The sequence below is a fragment of the Camelus ferus genome, chromosome 19 (genome assembly GCF_009834535.1).
Source record: "Camelus ferus isolate YT-003-E chromosome 19, BCGSAC_Cfer_1.0, whole genome shotgun sequence".
In the NCBI taxonomy this organism is placed as follows: domain Eukaryota; kingdom Metazoa; phylum Chordata; class Mammalia; order Artiodactyla; family Camelidae; genus Camelus; species Camelus ferus.
In genome coordinates, this window is record NC_045714.1 from 8026170 (window position 1) to 8053638 (window position 27469).

The 27469-nt window shown below is 44.9% G+C and overlaps 1 protein-coding gene across 3 annotated transcripts in view; it reads left to right on the forward strand.

The window, feature by feature from the left end:
* The window catches only part of TSHZ2 (teashirt zinc finger homeobox 2), a 410600-nt gene extending 383353 nt beyond the window's left edge, over positions 1 to 27247 (forward strand). For 2 of the 3 annotated variants that reach the window (XM_032461391.1, XM_032461400.1), the window contains exon 3: positions 25446 to 27247. Coding sequence is in view for 1 of the 3 variants with exons in the window: in XM_032461400.1 (XP_032317291.1) it covers positions 25446 to 25447 (2 nt within the window). In the remaining 2 variants the exon portion in view is untranslated. Of the gene's footprint in view, positions 1 to 16003; positions 16228 to 25445 lie in introns of all 3 variants that reach the window. The other variant, XR_004312988.1, reaches the window with a different exon arrangement.
* The last annotated feature ends 222 nt before the right edge of the window (positions 27248 to 27469 follow it).

Sequence of the window (27469 nt, forward strand, 5' to 3'; positions counted from 1 at the left end):
GGGTAGGTATGAGTTGAAGATGTTAGAACAGCAGAAAGACGGCTTGAGCAGGTGAGTCTTAGTAGGTAAAGAGGAAGAGGAGGCTAGAATTTTTAAATGTGGATGGGAATTTAGATTTTATTGTATATATGATGAAGAGGCATTGGAAGATTTTAAGCAGGGGATGAAGATGTGTGTTCGTGTGTGCGCGTGTGTGTAAAGGAGACACTTACGTTCCCACACGCACCACAGTACATCTCCCTGCCACTGCCACTAATCTCCTTTCCCGGCAGTTCCAGGAAGGGAAGGAAAAACAAACCCCGGGTGAAAAGAGTGCTGTGTCTGTAGCTGTAGACGCCTCCCTCCCTGCGCTTCCCCCTCCTCTTCCCACGATCATTTTTCTTTTCCTTTAAATAGGCCACTCGAAGCCGCACTGTCTAATTTTTCATAGGTGATCGACTGCTGAGTGGGGGTTTAGGTAGACAGAGGGAAGGCGCTGATAAGCCGGAGCCCGGATTCTATTAGGGAAACGCGGTGGTAATTAATGAATCCTGCCGGTAATTGGGAAGGTGTGAGTCCCCGTAATATCGTAATGATAGTCATCCGTCTGTGCGCCCCCGTCCCTCTGAGCCATCCCTCACCACGCTCTGATCTCAGGCTCTCGCCACGCAAATCTCCCTGACAGGACGCTGTGTCTCTGTCTCCCTAATTGGGCAGTATAGACTTGTTTATGAATATTGTCGGCATTTAGGCCTCAGTTGGAGGTGGTTCAAAAATCGTTAGCCAAGTTGCCAGAACGGCATTGTCAAATCTGCACTCCCCGTTTGGATATCTGTTTTTAAGCCTGCGGAGGTTTGTGACGAAATTAAGCGAAGCATTGTGTGGACTGGAGCTCAGTGTGTGATTGTTATTAAATCGTTTTTGAAGTAAAAACCAATTTGCGGTAATTTCTCATCCCGCTTCAGATAAAGCTTCAGCTGTGTGCAGGAACAGGATGCCTTCTTATAAGCACGTCCTCGCTTCTGATGAGCACATGGAGCCCATGAACGCCATCCTCAGACACAACCATTTGCAAAAATTATGGTTTTGCGTCGAGACTGGTTTCTAAACATCCGTCACCATTGAAATCCAAATGGGCACCTTTACTGGAACCATTTGCCACATTTTCTTGCCAATAATTTTTCCTGCATGCCAGGGGCTACCCTTTTGCCTCCCTGGACCAAACTGGGGGATGAATTGTTTGAAATGCTCTGAAATTTTTTTTTTTTCAAAAAAGGGCCTTATAAGTCTGGTAAATGAGTTTAATGTGTGTGTCATGATGTTTAAGAGGGACCTTTTAAATATTTAGACAACACGGGGAATACTATTTTAGTATAGAATCAGCACGGCACGCTTGTAAAGTATTCAGATATGAAACGGTACGGTTCAGACTGCATCTTTATCAATCCCGAAGAACGGAGAAGTTTAAGAAACTCTGATCTCCATCCCCCCACCCTAGCCCAGGGAAACTTGGGCGCAGAGGGCGCCACAGATGGAAGGGTTTTCAGTCTCCGCTCCTCCACTCGCCAGCTCTGGACCTTGGTTAAATGGCCCAGCCTCCTAAGTGTCAAGTTTCTCAACCGTCTCCCCTCTGCGCCCAAATGTAGTTTTCAGACTTAACAGCAAGTTAGTGGGTTTGAATGTACATCACATACGGAAAGGGCTTTGCAATCAGACCCCGCAAAGAAAGAGAGAATGATTTTGTCTCCGTACATCCATCCACTGGTCTGCATTGTCTGTTGCCTTGACAGTGACAGTTTTTCAGAGAGAACTATTCTCCCCTTGAGAAAGACGGGCACGTCCTGGCTGGAAGAACTTGGACACGTCATTTAACTCCTCGGGAGCCACAGTTTCCCAATCTGTCACCTGAGCCAGGTAATACAGACGTTGCCAGGCAGGTCTGAGGAGCACAGATAATGGATCAAAGGTGCCCAAGATGAGCTTGAGACCCAGCAGCTCCTCCACCGATGACGTCGCAGGCCCAGTGAAACCCTTAGAGAGCCAGGCTGCGCACACAAGGCACTCGGTAAAAATTCACAGAGCGAAGGGGAAGCCACGGGCATCACCAGCACTTAGCCTGGGGGTTCCACTGTCTTGCCTGCCTCTGCGGTCTCCAAACCTGGCCTTCGCGTTGGGCTTCACAGCTACTGGGGAGAGCATGAAACCAGCGACGCCAGCGGTGCAAGGACAGGGGAAGGACGGAGGGGGAAAAGCTGCCCTGGGAACCTGCACTCTAGACTTTAAATAAGGTGAACAGCCGTCCCCGTTTGCCTGGGACTGAGGGTTGCCCGGGACAGGCAACCAAGACCAGTCCAGCCCAAGCACGCTGGCATGATGCGGTCACCCTACGTTCAAACAAAACTCTTTCCTTCAGCCTCTTGTGCAAGCCCTTGGCAGGCCGTGGCTCACTAAAGCCCTAGGTTCTCAGGAAACCTTCCCTCCCATTCCTAACTCTGTCTGCAGATTAGTTGTGTTTCTCTGTGGGACAATCTGCAATGTTCCAGATACTCTCAAGAAATAGAAGTGGCTGTTAGGCAATGTTCTCCCTCCACAGAGGGCTCCAGCTCAACTCCTCCAGAAAGTTCTGTGGGCACCAGTGACAGAGATGCCAGTGGCTGCCCCGCGTACCACCCGTGGCTGTGTTCGATGTTGGGGGAAGGACGGCGGGAGCCCGCAGGAGGGGGCGAGGGTGAGTCCGTCGGTGCCGGCGTCGTCCATGTCCTCTGCTGGGAAGCCCCAGGAAGCAGCCGAGAGAGGGCGGACATACCCGGGCGGGGACGCCGAGGGAGTCAGCTGGGCAGGACTGCATCGGGGGGCCGTGTCAGCATCTCCAGGACGGGCTTGTGCTTTCCTGTTCGCCCACAAGTAAACACTGGGAGCCCCCTCGACGGTCCAAACTTGCCTAACCTTTCATCTGAGCACCTCCTGGCCGAGGAAGTGTCTGGGATACTCTGGAGGGTCCACAAGCCCTGTGTGTGACCTTTGGTGCCGTCATCACAAACCCCCCGGGGTGGTCCGGTTCCACAGCCAGGGCTTTCTCACGAAAGTCTTATTCAGCCCGGAGGCAAACCAGCCAGATCATCGTGAAATTAAAGGTCTTATTTTGTAACTTGGCCCCTTCCCGCCAGCCCAACCATGGGCTCTTTTTTTTGTTTTAATCACTCTCCCTCACTCCCTGGGATCTGAATAAATAGCTGTACCGAAGGCATCTGCCAGGAGGGCCTCTGTCCTGAGCACGGAGGCTGCCACTGTTCAGTAACCTCCAACCTTGCACTGGGATCACACACCCGCCACAAGCCTCCGTCCTCCAACGTGAACGTCCTGAACCACAAGGGTGGACGGAAAAGAGGGAGGCACTTGAGGTGGAAGAAAGTTCTCCAAACGTAGCAGCTACCAGCCCGGGATGCAGACTGCAGTGCAGAATAATTGTCAAAGGCTTGCGTAAACACATAAATAAGATACATTTATTTTCATTATTCATGGCTGGTGCCCTTTCCTTCCACTTATTTATGCCTTAAACAACGGCTACAGTAAATATGATGATAAAAAAGTGCCTACAGTGGACAGGAAGATGATCAAGACGCCCTGATATACAGCAATTCCTGTTTCTCCTTCACAACCACTAACGAATCTTAACTGGAGCCTTGGTACGTTCCCACGTGAGTGATAAGCAATGATTTATTATGAAGTGTCAGGAAACCGGATTGCCGTACAGTGAGACATGAGCTAGTGGAAAATGTTTTCCCTGTTTCCCAACCTCATTACTCAAAGATGCAGTGTCCCTTTACCAAGCCTAATTTAACTGACTCTTTTGAGTACTCTACTCGTTGGGGGTGGAAATTGGCCAAGGAGAGGATGTCCGGTAAAGGCTGGTGCCTCAGGCCACGGCCCTGGTTCGGCTGGTGCCAAGGCTGGCCGACAAATTGCAAATGGGCCAGCCTCCAGGAGTATGATCCTGAGAATCAACCGTCTGCCCAAGCAGGAGGGATATTAATGTGCTCAGGAAATGAAGCCCAAAGAGCAACTTTGATGACTTTGGACCTTGTGTTAACCATACGTCATGCCGTCCGACTTGGAACTCAAGCCTTGGTCATTTAGGACTTACCCCACGGTACAAGGCAGCCCAAAGAAAGAGCACAGTCTTTTCCTGGATATGCAGGTGGTAGGTCGGGAAACGTGATTGATGGCCTGTTCCCCTGCCACTTAATAAATCTCACGGGAGTGTGTCTAACAGCTCCCCCCCCCCCGCTCGCTTTTCTTTTACGTTTTATTTTAAAATACTTTTGGACTTAGTTGCAGAAACACTTCACCCAGCTTCCCGTGATGTTAACGTCTTACCCAACCATAGTACAATGATCAAAACCAGGAAATCATCACTGGCTCAAAGCTATTCACTAAACTATAGACCTTGCTTGAATTTTGCCTAAATTTCCTTTTGCTGCTCCAGGATCTCATTTAGGACCTCATGATGCATCGAGCTGTCGTGTATCCGTTTCCTCCCATCTGTGAAAACCCCTCGATCTTCCCTTGTCTTTCACGACTTCAACACTTTCGTCAAGTGCTGGTGAGATCTTTTGTAGGATGCCTCCCAGTCTGGGTTTGTCTGATGCCTTCTCACGATTAGGTTGAAGTTAAGCATTTTGGGCAAGAAAACCAGAGAAACGGTGTGCCCTTCTCCGTGCACTGCATCAGGGAGTTCATGAGTTAATGTGTCCCACTGCTGGCAATGTGCTCTTCGATCACTTGGTGGTGTGTGGCAGCTTCCTTTAAAATATGAAGTGTGAGGCCCCTGTCCTTAACTTTGTGATGTCAGCCAAAATGTCGTGAAGTGAAAACGTTCCATTCAGTAGCCAGTTACGCTAGCTGTGTGAGTTTGGACACTTAATTTAGTGTTTCTCTGAACCACGTTTTCCCCACCTGGGGAAAGAAGATAGTAACAATCACCTTTCAAGATCGCTGGAAAGATGAGCGATCCTCCGGGCAGAGTAGGTGTCCCAGCAGACCCTCAAAAGTGGGCGTCTCTGAAGACGTCTTGAGCAATCTGCACCCACTGCTGCCAGCCCTCAGAAGCGTGGTGTATGCAATCATCACCTATTTATGGAAAAGAACCTGGCACTTGGGGAGATGAAGTGACTTTATCATGTCACTGCCCTCCGTCAGCCTCTCACCCCCCCAGCCCGAACACTTCACCGTGGTCTTCCCCAGATGGACCCGGACAGCCTTTTTGATATTAGCAACCACTCCTCACCACTGGGCCATGCTGGGAGGCAGGATCACCTGGCAGTTGAATATATGGTCCCCAGAGTCAGAAACTCTTGCTTCAAAGCCGGCTGAGATCCTCTGGACAAAATGCTTAGATTCTCTCTGCCTCTGGGTCCTCCTCTCCAAAGGACCTAATGTATAGGGTTGTTGTAAGGATTGAAGAAAGAGAGAAAGAAAGAGAGAAAGAGAGAGAAAAGAAAGAAAGGGAGGGAGGGAGGAAGGAAGGAAGGAAGAGGGAGAGAGGAAGGAAAAAGAGGGAGGGAAGAAGGAAAGAAGGAGGGGAGAAAAGCTCTCAGCACAGTGCACAGCACACAGTAAGCATGCAGTAATGCTATAATTAGCTATAATTACCAATTACTCATTCAACAAATATTAATGAGCACCCACTCTGTGTCAGGCACTGTTGAAAGCTCCAGCAATAGCCACTGAACAAGGCAAGAAATGTCCCTGGCCTCGTTAAGTTTATAGTACAATAGGTAAGACAGGCAAAAAAGGAGGAAATAGTAGTGTAATGTCACATCTCTTAAGCGTGAGTTGGTTAAATGAACTTAGCAGCTCTTCCCCTAGACAAGCCTGTGTCCTGAGACCTCGCTGCTCCCTCAGCGTGAAACACTACTTGCCCCATCGTCACATGTTAGAGTCCAACTCCCGTCTCCCAGGCCAGCCTCAGCTTTCCTCTGTCACGCTGTTCATGGCCTGATTCTTTAATCAGATGGGCTGACTTCCTTGTGGTCCTTCCCATTAAGAGCATCCCGGAGTCTGCTCGGTAACGCTATTATTTGCGCACACGTTCCTCCCTGCCCCCATATGCCTCCAGAGCAGCCTTTGCTTGCCTTTGGCAACACTGATCAATTTTGTGGTTACCTGGTCTGCGTTCTGCCATCTTCACTAGATTACAAATTTGTTCCCTGCGAGCAGAAGCCACATCTCGCTAACATATTTACTAAGACCCTCTTACTGAGATCAGGGAGGTATTCAAATGTCTGTTGAGCCTTTGGCCATGTCTCAACCCCCTCACTGAGCTGTGACTCTTAGCAGGCAGTGGCTAAGCCTCACTCATTTAATAGTGGTTGCAATGAACGGGGACTTAGCAACGTTGGACGTATTCACTCTACCAATTGTTTGGCTTGTGCTTTTGACCTGGTCTCTCTCTTGGTTTCTTTAAAATACATCCCTCTCTCCGTGGAGAGTTGTTCATGACGTTGCAGGAGTTCTGTGAAGGTGAAAAGAAAGAATACACATAAAGCATTTTGGTTGCCTTGACAATGAAAATCTTCAAAAATCACAGGATTGCTTTCTGTTGCCAGCATCCTGTCCTGGACTTGTCTTGAACCTACGCAAAACCCGTCTGCCCTTCTCCTAGTATTGTTGACTTAATAAGAAATTATTATTAATTTTACTGGAAAGGAGACTCTGGAGACCACATTTTTCTCTCTAGTACTCACGTGAGCTTCCAGGGAAAGAAAACCAGAAGTGCCAAGTTGTGGCTTTAAGAATTATCTCTTCCCTACAATGGCCTTCTTTCTCTCTCCCTTAACACCACTCTCCAGTCTCAGAATCCAAAAAAACAAAAAGCAGGGGGCAGACAATGAATCTTTCTTCCCCAGCCTAAAGTACACATCTTGGGAAAAAGATTGGAAAATCTTTCTGGAAAAAGTTGATTGAAATTCCAAACCAATACACCGTCTTGTTTGTGTCATGCATGAAAAGTTTTATACTGGTCTTCTAGATAAAAAACTGCCTCTGGTTTTTACACAGCACGCGCAGAGTATGGGGGTTCACCTGGGATGGTTCTTCTTTAGGCTAGGAATGTCATTTTCTCAATTTCTGGGTCATAACCATTTAGATCTAAAAGTTGACCAATTAAAACGCTCAAATAGGCTTTCCTATTTTTACAAGCCGTACATCCCAAACTTGTTTTGGAAATCAAATCTACTGGGTATTCCATGTGCAAGACCAAAGGAATAATTATTGTAGTGAGAATGCCTGCACCAACCTCAGGGAGTGAGGATGCTTTCGAATATCTTGCCTCTGTGCCCCAGTCACACTGGCTTTCTTTTAGTTCCTTGAATAAGTCAAATTCCTTCCTGCCTAAGGGCCAAATATTTGGGGACTCTTCTAAGAATTCTCTCTCCCCTATCCTTTATCTGCTGGCTTAGTTTTAACCAATTCTTAACATCCTGGCATGAAGGACCCTCCTCATAGAAGATTATAGTAGCCCCTCCTCTCTTCTCCAAGATACCTCCAAGCATACACGCAGGCTCAATTAGGAACCCCCCCCCCCTTATTCTCCCTCATAAACCCACACGCTTTTCTGCACAATGTGTGCCTCCATTGTAATGCTTTTATCATTTGTGAGTGTCTGCCCCCAGACATTTTCCTTCCTAGGCCACAAAGGTGGGGGTTCTTTCAGTCTTGGTCATCACTCAGTACAGTAAGCGCACAGTAGAGACTCAATAATTAACTGAGTAGATTCATCATTGGGTCGAAGAAATGATTGGGTTTGCTAGTAGGAGTTTGGAAAACCCAGGTGAGGAGAGCCTAGGAATCAGGTCAGACTGAATGCTGGCTTGACTTAGGTTTGCTCCAGAGACTGTAGTCTGGAAATAAAGATCAAAATTATAGTCAAGAAGAACAGCCAAGGTCATTACCAAAACTAGTGCCTCATCATATGTAAAGAACAAAGGGAAGTCAATAGGAGGAGTAATGACGGGAGGAGGCTTCAGATGCAGTTCGTGCAGTGGGTCAAAGTAAATGGCTTAGGACTTAAACTGTGAAAGGTTTGAGAGGCCTAGAGGCCCTGCTTTATGTGACGCAGGGGCCAGACTTAGAATCCAATGGGGAGTTTGAATCCTCATATCAACCTCCATTGGCTCTGTGAACTTGAGCCAATTACTTCATCTCTCTGAGCCTCAATAACTTCACCTGAGAAATGGGGATATTTAACACCAACTTCTACAACAGGATAGTGTTTACGTAATAGAATATCGCATGTGAAGTTTCACACCAGGATTCTTCCAAATTCTTCTCCTTGTTCTTCCAAGAAGCGTCTGCTCAGCAATGAGCCCTGTCTCTCCTTTGTGTTTTCTCAAGGCATGTGTTGTGTTGTACCACTGTTGGGTGTGTGTGTCTTATCTATCCTCTACAGACTAGAAGATTCTTGTTAGAAGGAAAGGAAGGAAGGAAACTAGAAGGAAACTTGTGTTACTCACCCTAATTCTGTCAGACTCCCAGTAGCACGCAGGTTGGGTGGGGGACAGAAATGCTAAATATTCACAGGCCTTGGGCATGAATAAAGACCATGGAATTATCAATCAGCTCCAAGGCTGCATGCACTCCTTCCACTGAGATCCATGGCTTGAAAGCTACCTGACGTCACAAAGAAACACTTGATACAGATCGAATGAATAGATGAATGAATAGCTGAATGAATGAATGAATGAATTTGCCTTTCATTATGCAAAGCAAACAAGAAAAAGAAATGTAACTTTGTCTTTGAGATTTTGAATGCCTTTGCCAGCAACTAAATCTCTTCCAGGGAGGGCAGATGGCGGCCTGTACAATGAACAATTTAATCTTTAGAAAATGGAACAACTTTGCCAGCCAACTCCATTTTTCTCCACGAACACATTGTCAATAACATGTGCTCTCAAATATGTGGTGAAATTGATGACTGGGCCCTGATTTATGGAAACAACAACAAATTAAATGATTACCTTTCTCTTTCTTAGCTTGGGGTCCTTCAGACCCAGCCGTGAATTTCTTTTTCCTCCCTGGGCTCTAATAATAGAAAAGGTCTAATTAAAACGCCTTGCTGGCTGGTGGTGTGTGTGTGGAGTAGAGATAGAAAAGAGAGTGGCCGGGGTACCTTGACTTAAAACCAGGAGAGGGAAGCCACTGATGAGATAATGAAATTAACTTACGGTGACGCTGGAGCTCCCTCCTCCCATAAAAGCAAGGAATCCTTCATACAAACATTTTGGGGAGCACTTATGGAGCACCTTGTAAGAAATGTTCTTGGCTTTGGAGAGCCTTGAGGCTTGGGACTTGGATGAAAATAGACCAGGGGAGGGGAGGGGTCCTCAGAGAAAGGGGGCCCTCTAGACAGTTGTCACATTGGACATTGAGGACTATCCCTGAGTCACAGCCTGGTTCAGAAGGAGTCCCTGTCCTGGAACTCATCCTTCTAGAATGGTGAGTCTAAATTCATATTTGGGTCGAGAAGTTTTCTGAGAATCTGATGAAAGCCACAGATCCTCCCTCCAGGAAAAATGAACAAGTGTGTGTTTGCAAATGCGCACACATACACAGGAATGCCGAATCTGCTTATGGTGCCATGCCTTTTCTTTGCCATCAACTTGAACAACTTGAGTAACAATTGCTACTCAAAATTCTAGACATCACCTATCTTCCTATAATTCTCATCCCAGGTTAAGAATCACTTGATTTAAAGAGCCCTTGGCGTCCTTAGGCCACGAAATCTTAACGGTTTCAGGCTGTGGACTTCTTTTGGCCACCTGGTGAAGCCGGTGAAGCCCGTCTCAAAACCAGTGCTTTTAGAGGGGAGGGTAGAGCTCAGTGGTGGAGGGCGTGCTTAGCACACACAAGGTCCTGGGCTCAATCCCAGTAACTCCATTTAAAAAAAAAAAAAAAAAGAATGTTAAAGACATAAAATAAATACCTGAGGTTTGAAAAATCATGGAAATACAATTATCAAATATTAAAGAAACAAATTTGTGATATATTAATAAGTGAATTTATTTATATACATTAACCAGCATGACCAGTGCTAAGGCCGATAACCACTGTAATTTCAAAGTTATGATGAGTGTGCGTGATTTTGCAAGACATTTGTAAGAGCTGTAATGTGACAAAACTATCTGTGATGTTTTGGTGAAAATATTGGTGATAAAACAATCAGAATACTGCTACTACTGAGAATTGATGTCTCTATCCGTAAATGAAGGAAATGCTGAATTTCAGTTAAAGGTTAGTGAAATTAATGGTGTAATTGTCTTTCCCGTGCAAGTTCATGGATGCCCTGAATTGTGTGCAGAGGTGCTGGGTGAAGGCTTCCTTCCCTGGTTTCCTTGTGGTGTGGAAGTGACCGCGTGCATGTGCAGCCTCCCCTCCCACTTTGTTCTCAAGCCTGCCTCACGTCGTCTTATTTTCTCATCTTTATTTACCGAAATATCTCCTAAGTAAAAGCACATCGATGTGAATATGGCCTATATCTGACTGGCTTGACTCTGAAGCTATAAATGAACTGTGCGCTATGGTTCAGAGGCAGCTAAGAGCAGAAGAAGGACTGTCTGTTGGAAACTTGTTTAATAGAACTTAAGCTGCAAGGAGGCAAGGACCAAACTATCTTATTCCAGGTTGTACATTCAGGCACCTAGCCCCGTGCCGGGCCCAGGAAAATCTCTCAACACACACAGAGTCAACGAAGAAGCAGACATCAGGCATCAGTTAGCAAAGAGGAAGGGAGACCTTCCCGGGGGGTTTGGTCCAAGAGGCCAGCAGGTCATGGATGTCTCTGGCTGGAGACTGAGGAAGACGAACCCACCGTGAAATGGAGAGAAGTGCCTCCCATCGGTATCCCCACAGGTATTCAAAAGGGCTATTTCCAGAGAGAACAGAGGGTGACAATCTCCTGCGGTGAAGGACCAGATAGCAAACAGTCCAGACTCTGCAGACGACACAGTGTCTGTCACAACCACTCGGCTCCGCCAGTGCAGCACGAGGGCAGCCACGAGTAAGACGTGGGCCACGTGGGTCCGTGTGCCAGTAAAGCTTCATCGATGGGCTCTGAAGTTGGAAATTCAGACAGTGTTGACGTGGCATGCAATACTATTCTTCCTCAGATATTCTTCAGTTCTTTAAAAATGTGAAAGCTATTCTTAGCTCACAGGCCAAATAAAAATAGCCGAGGGCTGGGGAACAGAAGACATGGCTCTGTTTTACTCGTGGTTGTGGGGGCTTGGTTTTTGCCAGGCTGGGCTGAGCCTCCGTCTACACTGGCCTTGTCCTGTTCCCTTTGAAGGCCCAACCCTTTCCCACCCTTGCGGATTCGCCCCTGTGGATGCTCACTTGTGGGTGTACTCCACCAGGTCGCCTGTGGCCGACCCCTTCCCACCTTTCAGGTCTTAATTCAGGTCGCCCCTGCGGAGGCCTTCCCTGGCCCCTGCTCACATAGCCACACTCATGCTCCCACCTACAGCCACTCCCTTATCCATCACCCCGCGCCTCCTCCGCCGCAGCCTCCGCCCGCCCTGCTGGGTCTCGCACCTGCTCGCTGTCTTCCCTCCGGATACAGTGCAATCTCTGCAGACACGGGCCTGTCTGTCATGCTCCCCGCTGGGTCCCTTGTATTGAAACAGCCTCTGGTGTCTGGCACAAAGCAAATGCTTCCCCAGTGTTTGTTGAAAGAACCTGTTAAGCGTTCACTGGCAAGAGCCCAAAAATGCACAGCCAAAGTCTGGCTGCCCCACCTGGTCCAGGGGGCGTCAGTCTTTGTCATCCTCATCATCATCATATAAACTTATAGTAATTTTTGGAAGCAGCTGAGTAATTTTTCAAATACAGTCTTATACGGAGCCCTGTGTACGTATGAAACAGATGAAATGAAGTTGCTTTGAAGTGTGGGGACTCTCTCAGGCACATACCCCTGGTTGCCCCGTCTGGAAATTTCCACCTCCCCTCTGCTTCTGAGAAGCTCCTTGAGAGCCCCTGTCCTGGTCTAGAACTAAGATCTGAGACAACTCTTCCCCAGTTACCCCAGGGCCTCTGCCCTTCGCGTGTGAGCTAAGGAATCATAGAGTCAACCATTTCTAAGAAACCCCTTTTGAACCATCCGGGGGAGTTCCTTTCCCAAAAAAACACTTGTAAGCCCACTCAAAATTAAATTCTAAAAGAGAGCTGTGCGGTCACACTGGCCATCGAATTGCTCTATGACTTTGTAGAAACGTGCTGGGTCTCAGTTTACTTGATTTTGAGAACGGCCACAGCAAGGCCTGCTCCCCCCACGTCAGCTCAGCGCGGGCGTGTGCGCTCGGAGGCAGGTCCACGTAAAGCGGCAGGAGGAGGGGGTCACCGGCAAGCCAAGGAGGGAGGCCTCGGGGAGAACCAACCCTGCAGCCTTGATCTTGGACTTCCAGAACTGTGCGAGAGTACATTTCCCTAGTGGAAGCCTCCCGGGCTGTGGTGCTTTGCCACAGCGGCCAGAGCGGGCGGATCCAGCCAGGGGAGGCAGGACGGGCGTGCGGAGCTGGGAACTGACCCCACCGGCCTGGCTGCAGCTGGCTCCCCCACAGTCTGGAAAGTGCATTCAAATCGAAATACCTCTTGCTGCCTCTTCACGTGGCCTAGCCTCCGTGCACACACCCCAAGTGTCTCTCTGCACGTCCTAATCTCAGTTCTCATTTTGTAAAGACACCACTCAGACTGGATGAGGGCCCATCCCAGTGGCCTCATCTTAATTTGATCACCTCTTAAGAGATCTTAGTCCAAATCTAGTCACATCCTGAGTACCGGGGTTGGGTCATCCACATATGAATTTGGGGGGGACACAATTCAGTCCAAACTCTGGCTTCTGAGAGGTTGGCCAGTAAAGCCTTTGTCATCAGCACTGTGACACCAGTGGTGGCTTCTCCTGACCACCGCCCTGCCCTGGTCCCTGGCCTCAGAGGGAGCGGCTGGTAGCTATGGAAACCCTCCACCCTCCACACAAGCTTTTCGTTAACTTCCTTTCCACAAAAGACGAGAGGTCCACCCTACGCTGCATTTACAGCTATGCTTGGAAGGAGTGAACGTTTTCTAGTAAATTTTATACATGAGACGTTTAAAATACACACCGTTGCTTCTCAACAGCTGATTTGGGGGCGGAGGGAAGTCTTGAATTCTCTCAAGAAAGCAAGGCTGGTTCAGTGTCTTTCAGTCCAGCAGGAGCAGGACCACGGGGCAGAGATTGAAGGGTCTCCTGGTAGAGCCGCCTGGTGGGAAGGGAAGGGAAGGGAAGGGAAGGGAGGGGCGGGGGCTCAAATCCTGGCTGCATCTTCTTACAGTCATGATGACCGTCACTTCACGCTCCCATGAGTCAGTGGACCCCTGGTAAAAAGGTACTGCTGATAATACCCGCTCCAGTTTTGTTGTGGAGGCCTCTCTGTCCCCCACCGGCCTCACACAGCGCCTGGCACCAGGTGAATCCTCTATCCGATAAGAGCAATTGTTGTTACTGAAGAGCAAACAGTTAAACCCCAAGAACTTGAAGGTCTCCTGAGAATTCCTCCTTTGCACGGACATTTGGCTGCCCAGTCTTGTAACTACACCATTTGGGCTGGGACTTGTCATAAAGGTCACCAACTTTATAAACACTGGTGCTTTGCACTGTTTGTTTGTTTCATATTCGTGCGTGTCGTGGAGGGGCTTAATCTAAATAGAAATGCAGGTTTTGGAGTTGGGACGGGAAAGAGACAGGGAGGAGGAGGAGAGAGAGGGGAGGAAGCAGGGAACGTTGTAGCAGGATTGTACAAGGCATGTATTCCATCCGGGCTCTGCAAGAAGGGTTAACTGATCCAATAGCAGTGATCAATCAATCAGATGTTAGATTTTTCTCAGTCTTGGCAGCACATTAGGATCCCCCTGGGGAGCTTTTAAAATCCCCAATGCCCAGGCCTTACCCCAGACCAACTAAGGCAGAATCTGGGAGATTCTGTGCATCAGTGGGGCCAGGCATCAGTGTTGTCAGGCCCCCCAGGCAACTCCCACGCGGAAGGGGACCAGTGTGGAGAGCTGTCTCCGTGCATGGGGCGCAATCAGATAACTCTGTGCCACTCGTTAGCTGTGAACTTGGGCAAGCTGCTTAACATCTCTGGGCCTCGACTTCCTGGTCTGTCTTGAGGCTTAAACCAGATGTCATCGGTTAAACACTTGTGCTCCAGGTCAAGAACATACTGGGTTGATAAACAGCAGCTGTTTCTTGTTACTTTTCTCACCATCACCCAGTGGGTGCGAAGGCGGGGCCTCCATGTCACCATCTGCAAAATGGCGGAAGCCTGAGGTCCCCGAGGTCATTCACTGTCTATGATTCTACAAAGGCAGAGCCGTTGACAGAGTATGAAGAAAAGCACGTGTTTCTTTACTGAGCGACACCCTGGGCCTGGATCGGGGCGGGCGCTGTGGAGTCTCTCGAACAAGGCCACCCCTGCCCTCCTGGACCCTGAGGGCCAGCGGGAGAGGCAAGCATTAAGCCAGTATCCAAACAAACCAATGAATTATTCATGACAACTGGAGGGTAAGAGTGAAGAAATCCAGGGACCTGGTCTAGATTCTGGGATAAGGAAAGGCCCTTCTGAGGATGCGATCCTGAAGCCAGTGGGCGAATGTGCGGCAGGAATCATCCAGGCAGGGTCAGGGGAGGGGCCCCAGCCACCGGGACAGCAGGTGCAAAGGCTGTGAGGAGGCAAGGAGCCTGAACATCTTTTTATCTTTAGAGCATCTCGAGGGACCCGGGCTCTGCACAGTGTGCTTTGGGAAACACTGGTAAAGTCAGACGAGAGACTAGGTTTGAGCCCCAGGCAAATTCTGATTTCATTCCAACGTCACTAGGACATAGCTGAGTGGGCGGGGGGTGGGGGGGACAGTCTAACCTCCTGACCCTCTGCGTCTTCACTTGTAACGAGGAAATAATAACTCAGATTTTCCCTATCGTTTGTGAGGGTTGATAACTGTTGGTCGCAATCAAATTAGTAAAGGGTAACAGCTATTATGACGAAGCAGAGGGGCCCCTTGGTGACAGAGAAACCTGGTTCAAATCCCAGTTCTGCCATTTCCCAGGCATGTGATCTTGGTCCCGTTTACTTAAATCTCTGTCCCTCAGTTTTCTGACCTCTGAAAAAGAGGGGCTCAGAAAAGCCACCTCTGGGGATTATGATAAGAATTAAATAAAATAATTGCAGTCAAGCTTCAGGCAAAGGATAAGCATGAAATGAGAGGATCATTAAGTGAAGGGAGACTCTTCTTCTTAGAAACAGGAGGGTTTGCCTGAATTATCTAAACATGGTTTCCAATCCACCCATCCCCTCGTCCAGTGTAGATACGTCACAGACAGTGTGGCCATGGGCTTAGACACATAATCACAGTGGTAAAAAAAAAAACATATATTCTGCGGTTCATTTTCCTTACTTGGAGGGCAAGTCGTTCTTCCTAAATGCCAACAACCCGCATTTCGGCAGCTGTGAAGTCCCCTCACTGAGTCCAGGCAGTGAATCTCGCTTGGTTGTAAGTTCGTTGTAATAAATAGCATTTAGCTCCGCGCCCCATTTAGAGAAGATGGGTTCCATTGTGAATCATGTCGTTGGCGGCTGGGACTTTAAGCTGCCCGCGTTGTTTATGGTGGTGTTTGCCAGCATCTAGACCTCTTTCAAACAATTTAAGTGCCCTTTTGGAATATATGCATGTGGCTCAATAAAAATGGGTACAGGGAAATCACGTCCCTTCTCCCGTCTGTGGCCGTGCCCCAGGAGCAGCCACACACGAGAACTGTCGAATGTTAAACACGTAATTGCCCAACACAAAATTATAATGAACGTGGAAACCACCAGAGACATTTCCCCTTCCCATTGTCAGGATGTTCTCCTGGTCTTTGCCACCCTTTTAATTTATCTCTTGAAAGGACGACAACAGCTGGGCAGTTTTTCAGTCCTTATCATTTTTCATTATACAGCTTTACTGAGCAATGTGCCTTTAGAAGATTCTCGTTAGCTCCACTGACAGCAATAAATACTGGCTGGAGAACAGGCTTCGAAGTCAGCGAGACCCAAGTCCAAACGCTGCTCGACTACTTACTAACTCACTGACCTTGACGGAGTTTCTTAACAAGTCCAAGCCTCTGTCGCCTCGTCAGTAAACAGGGACAATGAGATCTAGTGTCGGGGATTATTGTAAAAGGTAATGAGCTCTTAATAAAGTGGTGGGCACTGTGACGGCTTTCTACTCTTTTCTTCTTAATATCCACATCAAATGTTTTGAAATGCTATTTTATCCTTTTTTTTATAAAGGGGGAAAACTTTTCTTAGCTGCACATCGGAACTGACAGCTGATTTCTTTTCAACGTTTGTTTAATGCATGCACTGCAGATCCTCTCTTCTGCTTAGTTTTTTAAAATTTCCAGGAGGAAAGAACAATCCACTTTCCAAGACCCGATGATTATTTATTTTTAACACATAAGCAGAATTTTATGTATGTGGTTTTTAATTTATTCTACATATTATTCAACAGCATTTTGAAGGTACTATTTTGTATGCAATGCAATAAAATCATAAGAGAAAAATCATTTTTTAAGTCTACATTTTAGTTGAGCACTTACTGTGTGCCAGGAACCATTTGTGGAAGATACTATTATTATCCTGATTTTGCAAATTTGGAAACTTAGGTAGAAAAAGGGCAAGTCACTTCCCCCAATGTCACCCAAGTAATACATAGCACTATTAACAAAAATGCCAAAGGACAATGCAGAGAGAATATGAAGAGAAGTTAATGGGCACAGACTGTAGCCTTCAGAGGTTACACAGTTGCTAAACTTGGGCCACCAAACTGACTCTGAGTTTCCTAGTAGCAAAAGCAAAAATGGAAATGTGACCCATCCCAAGATTGCCCTTCTCCATAGGAAAATGTATACCAGGATTTAAGAATAAGCAACGCCTTTCCAGGCACTTAATGTCTGGTAGAAATTTCTTGCATAATTTTTGTGGCAGAGTGCAATAAAGACAATAGGAGGTTCTCATCGTAAACCAAACATGTAAAATCAAAATCATTCCTTTCTGTAAAAAAAAAAAATCAACTATTCCTTTCTGCAAGAATATGTTTTGCTTAACACTGGGCTCTATCTCTTTTTAATAATTATTCAATCCAAGCTTTGTCAAAGCATCATACTGTGAAGAGACTCATGTTAAAAAGTGAGTTGTGGGGAGGGAGAGGAGGCTGCCTCTCTCTGCCTTACCATTTTTATTTAGATTGAAGTACCTTTGGTTATAATTAGGGATAACTGTACAGCAGTTAAGACTCCATAATCCCATCACAGGTTGTCAAGAGATTTTTCAGAGGGCAAACTCTCCTGCCATTTCTTTCATTTCTGTTTCTTAACTACTTGGGTAGCCTCAAGTTGGAGCGTGTGCTTGAAGAAGATTTTCTGCTGCCATTGAAATCTACTAAGCTGACACACAAGTAGGGACACAAATGACGCCTCGTGACAGCGTGTGTGTCCCTCTCGGGGGGCTCTGCGTCTCCTTGCCTGACATTTTTATTGTTGTGGCTCTTCTCCAAGACGTCACCCTGCTCCCGCCAGCTTCAGTCCACAGCCATGAAGATGGTTAAGCCATTTCTAGGGCTGCCCATAAAGTAGACCAAAAGGGAACTTACTTTTAACAATTATTTCCAATTTGCCCAATTATTTCCGTTAGCCGCCGGAGGTTGGTGATACAAGGTGGAGATCAGCTCAGAAGATGTTTGCTCTGGCCCTGTTCAAAAAAAAACAAAAAAAAAGGAAACACAAAACACCCGTAGAGAACGCTCCTCCTGCTTTAGGGCTGCAGGCAGTTGACTGTCTGGTTTGTGTCATGAAGTGTAGACATGCATTTGAGACACGGTTGATTTATCACAAGTTGCGCTTTAAAAGAGGAAGTTCGAAAGTTGAGATTTTCCAGCTTGTCGATTATGACCCGCATGCTGTCCGTATTTAGATGTCCCAAGGAGAAGACTACCAGGATCAAAAACTGTACAGCCTCCTGTTCTTTAAGGGTCTAATCAAGCTTCCCTTTGATAAAAATAAAAAAAGGGTGCAGTCTCATTGGCACAGATCCAACATCAGGAACAGTTAGTTTCAGGGTTAAAGGTCAAGGCTCTGAAATCCAGAAGGTATATATTCCAACTGAATATTGCAGTCTTCAGTTCCACTTGTCACATCACCTTGGATAAGTCACGTCCGTTACGTAAACTTCAGTTTTGTCCTCTGTAATACTGGATGCCTGTTGGGTTGTTGAGATGGTTAACGGAAATAACACAAGAGTGGTGGGTCCAACGTGACCCGTCACTACCCCGACGTTACTGATAGATCACTTTTCTCTTTCTTTATGGACTCACCTCTTTGAAGGTTGATATAAGGAAGAAGAAGTCCTTTTCGACTTTCAGAAACTCAAACACTTCTTTCTTTCGAGTTTATTTTGTGACTTCCCTTTCTTGGAGCAACGAGTCTCGGTTTCTGTTTTATGATAAAAAAAAAAAAAACACGTGGAAGAAAGGGATTAAGAAAAGGCAAAACTAGATCAGAGAATAGTTTAAAATATTATCCAGCTATTCACATGGAGCTGTGGCTGGTGTGTAAAAAGTTCAATACATCTAAGCAATTATTTTATCCATTCAAAGAATTGAAACTGGTCCACCAAGGTTTAAGAGTTTCTGCACACAGAGATTTCTCTTAGGAGAAGTGAGGGGAGGCACTAATGATGAACTTCATCAAGGTAGGTAAGCCCAATTTGGATTTTCAAATTATAAAATCAATTTGAAAAAAAAAAAATCTTAACTGCAGGTTTCTCCCAGGATGACAGGGTTAAAATCGCTTGTCTCCATTTCCACTTGGCTTCCTTGTCACAGTCTTCTTTTAGTAATACAATGTATACATTTTTAGCATTTATATTTTACTCTTTTTGGTTTAAACAAACAATTGCTAGAAGCCCTGATTTAGGAGTCAGGTGTCCTGACCCCATCACTTAATTACCATAGGAGCAAATTATTTAAACTCCCTCAGCCTCAAACTCTATCTTATAGGGCTACTAATATTTAGCCAACATATTACAGAAGATTTTATCTATATATGCTTTGAAAAATGTAAACTGCTTCAAAATGGCAAAATAAATTATTCCTTGAAGTTGAAAGCACCATATAGATGGCAAAGCTTTTTTTTTTTTTTTTTTTTTTTTTTTGGCAAAGCATTCTTCTTGTCCATTTCTGTTCCCTTGGACTTTCCTTAATTTTTCTAGTCTGTCCTCTCTTTTCTTTACACACTCTCTTTCGTAGACTTAGAGACGTAGGACTCCAGGTCAATCTTTTTCTTTTCTTTTGTATTGTTTTAGTAGTTAGGTTTTTGTTGTCGTTGTCAATTTTGGGCGGGGGTTAGGTTTATCTATTTACTTATTTCAGTGGAGGTACTGGGGATTGAATTCAGGACCTTGTGCCTACTAAGCATGCGCTCTACCACTGAGCTACGCCCTCTTTCCCGAGTAATAAGCATTTTAAAATTCCTGTTTGAAGAGATAGCCTTCAAATCATTGTCTTTAGAATTTCATTCACTCAGATATTTATCAAGTACCTGCCACATGCCAGACATGGGCTTAGATGCGTGGGATATTGGTGTGATTGTCGTGCACCCAGCCCCCACCTCCTTGGGGTTTGTTTATAAGCCAGAGTAGGAGACAGACATTAAACTAAAACCTCCATATATGATTGTATTCATAAGCCACACGTCCTATAAGGACAACATAAAAGGAGCAACATTATAACAAAAGAACTTAAGTTCAAAGGGTGAGGGTCAATTTCTCTGAGGAAATGACATTAAACTAAGACTTCAAGGATGAGAAGGTGCTGGGCAAACTAGGAGGAAGAGCATTCTAGACAGAGGGAACAGCACCTGCAAAGACCTGGAGGGAGGTTTCAGACGCTGTCAGAAGGCCAGCATTCTTGGGACTTGTCAGTAAAGGGTACAGACCCAGGTGAGGGCAGAGAAATGGCAAGGCCAGATCAGGCAGAAAGTTGTAGATAAACGAGGCTTTTGCTAAGTGCAGTAGAGGTCACGGAAGGCTTCTAAGCTGGGAGGAAGTGGGGAATGACCGTGTCAATCTAATCTAAATTTTCATCCAGGAAACGGGTGCCCAGGCTGGAACAAAGATGCAGGAGGTGAAGGTGGGAGTAGACTTTGGTGAGGGATGCCATGGCTGGGTGTCAAGGATGCCCCCATTTTCTGGCAGGAGCAATTGAGCAGTTTGAGGTTTCATTTCTTGTGACTGGAAACGTTGGAGAAGAAACAGGTTAGAGGCGGGGGAATTCAAATGCCTGGCTTTTGATAAAATGACCTTTGAGGTCCTTGTGAGATACTCAGGTTGAGATGTCGAGGAGCCGGGTGAGTGTATGGATCTGAACTCACAGTCGTCAGCAGACGGGTGATGTTCAACTTCATGGAAAAGGAGGCTGCTGCCTAGAAAGGGCTTCTGAAGAGCAGGGTGTTCTCCCCTTCAAAGATCCCATGTGGATATTTCCGGACGAACATTTTATACTTTGCCCTTTACTTCCTGAAATAAAATTTGTAGATCAAATGACCAACCTACACACATAATTTCAAAAAGAAACCATCTAGTGCTGTGACTGTAAAATAAGAAGAAGAAAGTATTTGGGCACAAAAATTCACTAGAACTGGATTTCTCAAACTCCAACCTGGATGCAGATCACCTGGGCATCCTGTTAAAAGGCAGATTCTGAATTAGCAGCTCTGGGGTGGACCCGGCTTTCTGTAGCTCCAGCAAGCTCCCAGGTGATGCCAGTGCTGCTCAGAGTATGCCACCCATGCTCAGAGTAACGAGATCCTTGAAGACAGGATGACGTTGTCTGATATGTGCCCCCATATGCAGAGTCTCCGTGAGAGTGTCATGATCAATGCAGGTCAATATGGGTGGGCTGAATGAACATCTCAAATATCATGAGCAGCGATGCCAAAGGTGACCTGATTTTCTAAAATGGCAAGTAACTTCTGTTAGCATTCCAAATAAAATAAAGTACAGTCTCTCTTTGTTTGCAAAATAGCTTTATTTCTGGAAAATGCAGTGTGTATGAAATTGTGCATAAAAGACTTTGTATTTACGTGTAAAATGTACTTAAGTTTCAGGCTCAAATAATTCTAAAACATGTTTTCCACTAGGTCAGAGGTTCTAAACCAAAGATAGTTTTGCCCTCACCCCCACCCCCTACAAAGGGACATTTGGCGATGCCTCAAGATATTTCGGGTTGTCACAACCCAAGGGTAAGGGGAGATGCCACTGAAATCTAAGGGATAGAAGCCAGGGATGCTGCTAAAAAATCCTACAATGCACAGGAGAGTCTCCCACAACAAGAAGTTATCTAGCCCAGAGTACCAGGATTGCCAAGGATGAGAAATCCCAACCTACGCGAGATTTTCAAAAATGGTGCCACACATTCCCACCGTTACATCACATCACTGCCCGTGAGACTGTCCTGCCCGTTGCGAGATGCCTAACGTTCCTGGCCCTGAACCGTAGAATGCTAGTGGCCCATCACGGTAGCAATCCCAAAACACCCCCTGGGGACCTAACGCAGCTCTGAGAAGAATGGTGAAGAGCAGAGAAAAAAGAAGGCAAGCGGGACGGAGCCAGGTCACAGAGATGAGGAAGAGCCAACCCAAATGCTTTGCCAGGGGGATGAAAAATTCCATCACGGCCAAAAGCAAGTACAGTATCTACAGCTCTATGCATCTGTTGGTGGCTCTGTAATTAATACAAAAATAATTGCATCTTTTCGCCTGGCTCTCCCTCACAAACTCTACTTAATGAACACTGCCACTGATTTTTTCAATATGTAATTAAGATTTTTATATATTTCTGTTTTATTTTCATAGTAGTAACTCAACATATTAGTAACTCAGACAGCAGCAAAGCTTGGTGCCAGCCACCACTTGAAAGTCAAACAAGAGTATTTGCTTTCTTTTTTTTTTTTTTTTTAATCCATCCAATTTGTTTTGAACAGTAAAAAAAATAATAATAAATAATAATATCAATTGTCCTTCCCCTTCCCTTTATTTTCTGGTTTTAGTTTTCTGCCATGTCTCATCTTTAGACCTAGAGGGGAAAAAAGGTGTTTCTTCTTTTAAGATAAGAAATAATGCAAAAGGGTATATTGTCCCCAAATGGCCCAAGACACAAGGCTTCCTCTTTACCATTCTCTGACCTTCTAGAAGAATCCACCACTTCCATCAATCATGGTGGGATATGCGCTCTCTCAGATAGAAACAGCATCATAGCCAAGTTTTAATAGAAGACACTCGTATCTGGAATTTAACTGAGTAACTGTACAGATGCTCTTGGGAAAATGCCTCTAAGTTATGAATAATGCTAGTGTTCCACCCTTTAAGACATTAGCAGGCGATCACAGGCCATGTAAGAAGGAATGCTTAAGAGACCAGAAGAACCTGAACTTGAATATCCTTTCTCCCACTTACCAGCCAGGTGGCTGTGGGGTCTTTAAATCCCCGTTTCCTAGGCTGGAAAGTATGGACACTTACTTACCTCCTGCATCGCAGCATTGTGAACTTGACATGAGGCGAGGCATGCATTTAGCATGAGTAGCCCAGCATTAACATGTAGAAAATGTCAAGTTATCCCGACAGCAAGATCCTTTCACCCTGAGGCCCCCAAAAGCCAAGTAACCTGAGCAAAGAATTACAGAAAATCAGTGATGAGGTCAGGACTGAGAACCTAGAAACTAAACAACTTCATTTGTTTCTGCATGGGATTCTGTCATGAAGGTGTTTTCCAGAAAATGACATTCAAGTATATTTGTGTTTCGTAGGGAAGAGAAGGGTTATCAAACAAATTTAGGAAGCACTGAGTTAAAGAAAGATGTATTGTGTTGGGTTTTAATTGCAGGACTTCTCAGAGCCTTTAATATGCTAATATGTATTGTGAATTTCCAAGAAGGGAACTATAATAAAATTATTTTTTTCTTTCTCCTTGTTCCCCTTCCCAGAACAAATTTTAATCTAAGAGAAACCCAGCTAGAGAAGTTTGGGTATTGATCAAATCTGGAGCAGGTTCAAGGAAGTGGTAAACGAAACAAGGTTCCCTAAAACTGGTATCACATTAAGATTGTGGTCAGGGAGGGGAAAATGAGACCACAAACAGACCCACCCCCAACCACACCCCTCACCCCCGACTTCACCTCCATCCTGTCTCACCGTGTAAGGCACTGTCACTCAGTAGGGAAGACAGGCTTTGTCATTCTCTTCACTTTCCCTCTTCCCTTCTCTCTCTCCCGCTACCTTCTCCTTAGGCCATTGCAATTTCTAGCCTCCACTTTCTTTTTCTTTGACCCATCTGTCTTCCTCCAACCACATGAGCATCCTCCTTCAAGTTTCTAGACCTGCCAAGGGTTCCAACAAGGTCAGAGCATAGACTGCTGGGAGCTTTTGTATCTGAAATGCAAACCCGATGATGAAGGGAAATGGCTCCTCCCAGGGACCGTGGTGCCTGCAGTGAGTGTGGAAGCTTCTGAACACGGAAGCTTCCGAACGCAGAAGCCTAAATGAAAAGCCACCCACTGCTTTTTATTAGCTGCAGAACTTTGGACAAGTCACTAACATCTCTGAGACTTTTTCTCTCTCTTTTTTCCAAAATGAAATGATGTGCAGGGTGAGTGGCAATGTATATAAAACACTCGGAATCCAGTAGGTCGAGGATAACTGGTTGCTAGGACTGCAGTCACACCATTTCTTACCAAGGAAGCCTTTATAATGTTTGTTACGATCATTTTGCACATAATTTCCCTACACACATCAAAGATCATACAATTTTCAACTTGTTTGTTCTTCTACTAAAAACTCGGCGAGTTTCCTTTTCCAAAAGGCTAATTAAATAGGTCCAAGGTGGTTTTTCTCATTGAAATGAGCACTACTACTAAATAATGTGTAAACAAGGAATGCCACCCAGTTTGGGTTGAAGGTAATTATATGCGTTCCTAAGGTAATCCAAACAGCACGTATCTGATAAAAAAAAAATTCACCCCATTGAGTGCTTTGAAGTAGCACTTCCCCATCACAAGAATGTTGCTATCTTTTTTTAAAATTTTTTATTTGGGGGGGAAGGTAATTAGGTTTATTTATTTAATTAGTTCTTTTAATGGAGGTACTGAGGATTGAACCCAGGACATCCTGCATGCTAAGCATGAGCTCTAACCTCTGAGCTATACCCTCCCCCACAAAATGTTGCTATGTTTTGATTTGCAAATGTAAGCCTACAAAAATATCCCAACATACTGAAAGGCTTTAAACATGAAGATGTTCATCACAGTGTTATGTGTTATTGAATAAAATTGGAAACATATTCAATGTTAACGTCACAAGAATGGTTTAGTAAACTCTGATAATGTAGGTGATGGAATCATCCCCCTGTTTACTATGACGTTTCCAAGTGAAAGAATACAGAGGAAAACATTACACAATGGGCACGTATAACTTTGTAAGCCTAACAAAAATGCATAGGGAAAGAAAATACTAGAAGGTAACACCACAGAATGTAAATAGGAGCTCTCTCTGGACAGTGGGAACATGGGTAAATTTTTTTATTTTTTAATATTCTCCACAGTAGAAAAATCATACTTTTTTTTTTACTTGTAATTGTGGTAAAACACACATAACATAAAATTTATCATCTTAACCATTTTTAAGTGTACAGTTCAGTGGCACTAAGTATACACACCTTGTTGTGCAACTGTCACCACTACCCATCTCCAGAATTATTTCATCTTGCAGAACAGAAGCTCTATATCCATTAAACAACAATTCCCCATCACCACCACCCTTAGCCTCTGGCAACCCTGATTCTGCTTTATGTCTCTAAGAGTTTGACTACTCTAAAAACCTCATATAAGTGAAGTGTTTATCATTTTATGACTGACTTATTTTCACTTAACATAATATCCTCAAGGTTCATCCATATTGTAGAAGGTGTCAGAATTTCCTTCCTTTTTTAAGGCTGAATAATATTCCATTGTATGGATGTATCACATTTTGTTTATCCACTCATCCCTTGGTGGACATTCGAGTTGCTTCCATTTCTTGGTTATTGTAAGAAATACTGCCATGAATATGGATGTTTGAATATCTCTTCCACACATACATTTTACTTCAAAGGGTTTTTTTCTCCTAAATTGGCTCCCACTTTCTATACCCCATCAGCTGATTATATCATACAAATTCTAGACTTCATGAAGACCCACATTAATACCAATGACAGAGTATAGGTGAGAAATTTGACTACCTGGGAGAAATAACCACCTGAACTATTCCTCTGAAAGTAATGTATCTTTTTCTGTTGTTCTGATTCCCATTACAGGACAAATGCCTTAGTTTCAACTTTCCAGCCTGGATGCCCTCACCCTGAGCCCATCCTCGGTGCACCGCCCTGCTCCTGGTGTTGAAACACTCCCGACACCCTGCTCTAAGAGGACTGCCAAAAAAAAAAAAAAAAAAAAAAAAAAAAAAATCACCCCAGCCATTCCTCTTCATCCTCCCTAACAATTTGGTGATGAAGTATTGACTTCCACTTCTCTGCTTATGGACGATATTAGATTTTCATTGATAAACTGCGACAGGGCTGCCTCATCTCCACAGCCCCATTCTCATTGTCACGAGAAAACAAAGTGCCACTGAAGAAAAATAACAACCGAGAACACTGATGGACTTATTTTGTCAGTTTGCACCGCTTGACAGGAAAGGGCGGGGGAGTGTAAGTCTTCATAGTTTAATGTCCAAGTGGGCTGCACTAGATGTGGGGCTTGGAAGCTTACTTTCCATGGTAATGTCCATTTCCTATTTATAACCCCCCTGGGAACGCTTGTCTGAAGGAAATGTTTCTGTTCAGTGCAACAATTACGGTTGCACCTGGATTGCCCAGTCCTGCCCCTGCACTTGGGAGCCATTCGTCACAGCAAAGTGGAAGAATGATTAAGTTAAACCAGAGCTTGAGCCAAGAAAACCTCTGAACAATGTTCATCTTCTGTGCAAGCTGTTCGAAGTGTTAGGCTTAACCATGTTGCTGCCAATGACATTTTCCCAGGCAGCGGTGGGCATCTTTATTACCACCATTGTTACTTTATTGGTTAAAAAGTATATATATATATAGTTTTAAGCATGCACCACTGTCATATGAGACCTGCAAACTGGGAGAACTGGGGACACTGGTGAGCTGGAGAATCAGAGAAAGCAAGGAGATGAGATCACTGAAGGGTGGAAAGTGCAGCAGCAGCCTTTCCTGGTAATTTCTTTCTGCAGGACCTGTTGTTTACGGGCTTTGAAACACAGCTTAGCTGTAGAGGCAACAGAAAGCGTGAAACAGGGTGTCCGTTTTAAATGTGTTCCTGCAACTTTTTTCATTAAAACTTCGAGGGCCCAATTTTAATTTGTGGAATATTCCCGTTAATAATGAGATCTAATTAAGACATCCATTAAAAGCCCGTTAAAGTTAATTTAACGTAAAAATTCCAATAGAACTGTATTAGATTTTCTCCATTAAATTAACGTTATGGATTTTTAACGGATGTCTTAATTATACGTTATTATTAACGGGAATGCTGTATTACACAGATTAAAATCAGGTCCTAAGTCAACTTGGAAAAGCTAAGAGCATGCTTTAATATTAAAAACTCTTGCATACCTAGTGCACAGTTTGGAAATGCTGAGGGTAGATCTGTTTACTCTAGTTAAGCATTTTCTATACAACTGAAAGCAACCTATAATAGATAAATCCATCACTGCATTTAAACAATGGATTTCCTCATTCTCAAAGAACAAATAAGTCTGGATTGTGTTGTAAACTGCTACTCAGCTATAGGTGAAATACTTAAACGATTCTAGGCACAACATTAGGAACTAGGTGATTCTGAAACGAAAGGATTCTTTTTTGTCGTTGCTTTAATTACCAAGGTTATCACACTCGAAAATCTTAACACCAACAGAATGAAGCCAAATATTTCCAAATATATCCTCCACACCATTTCTCACGGAGCCTGCCTCTTGGAATGGTTTTGGAAATTTTGACATGATCCCTAAATTCAACATTGGGATTAAAAAAAGAAAAAAAAAAAACCTTCTTATTTACCTCCTAGAGAAAGTGTTGCCCTTATGCCACATATAATAGCAAATTGCTTTTTTTATGGCGTGCATAACCTAGATGGGAAAAAATATGGCGCTTCGGGGAAGGAGGGAAAAAGTAAATGAAGTTCCAGGAATGTCATTCTGAAGTAATGAGGCATGGACAGAAAATACACCCCTCACATCATCGGATTGAGATGGCAGTCGAAATAGCTTCATTGAAGTGTCAGCACTCATCCATCAATCAATCACCCACAAGGAAAAATA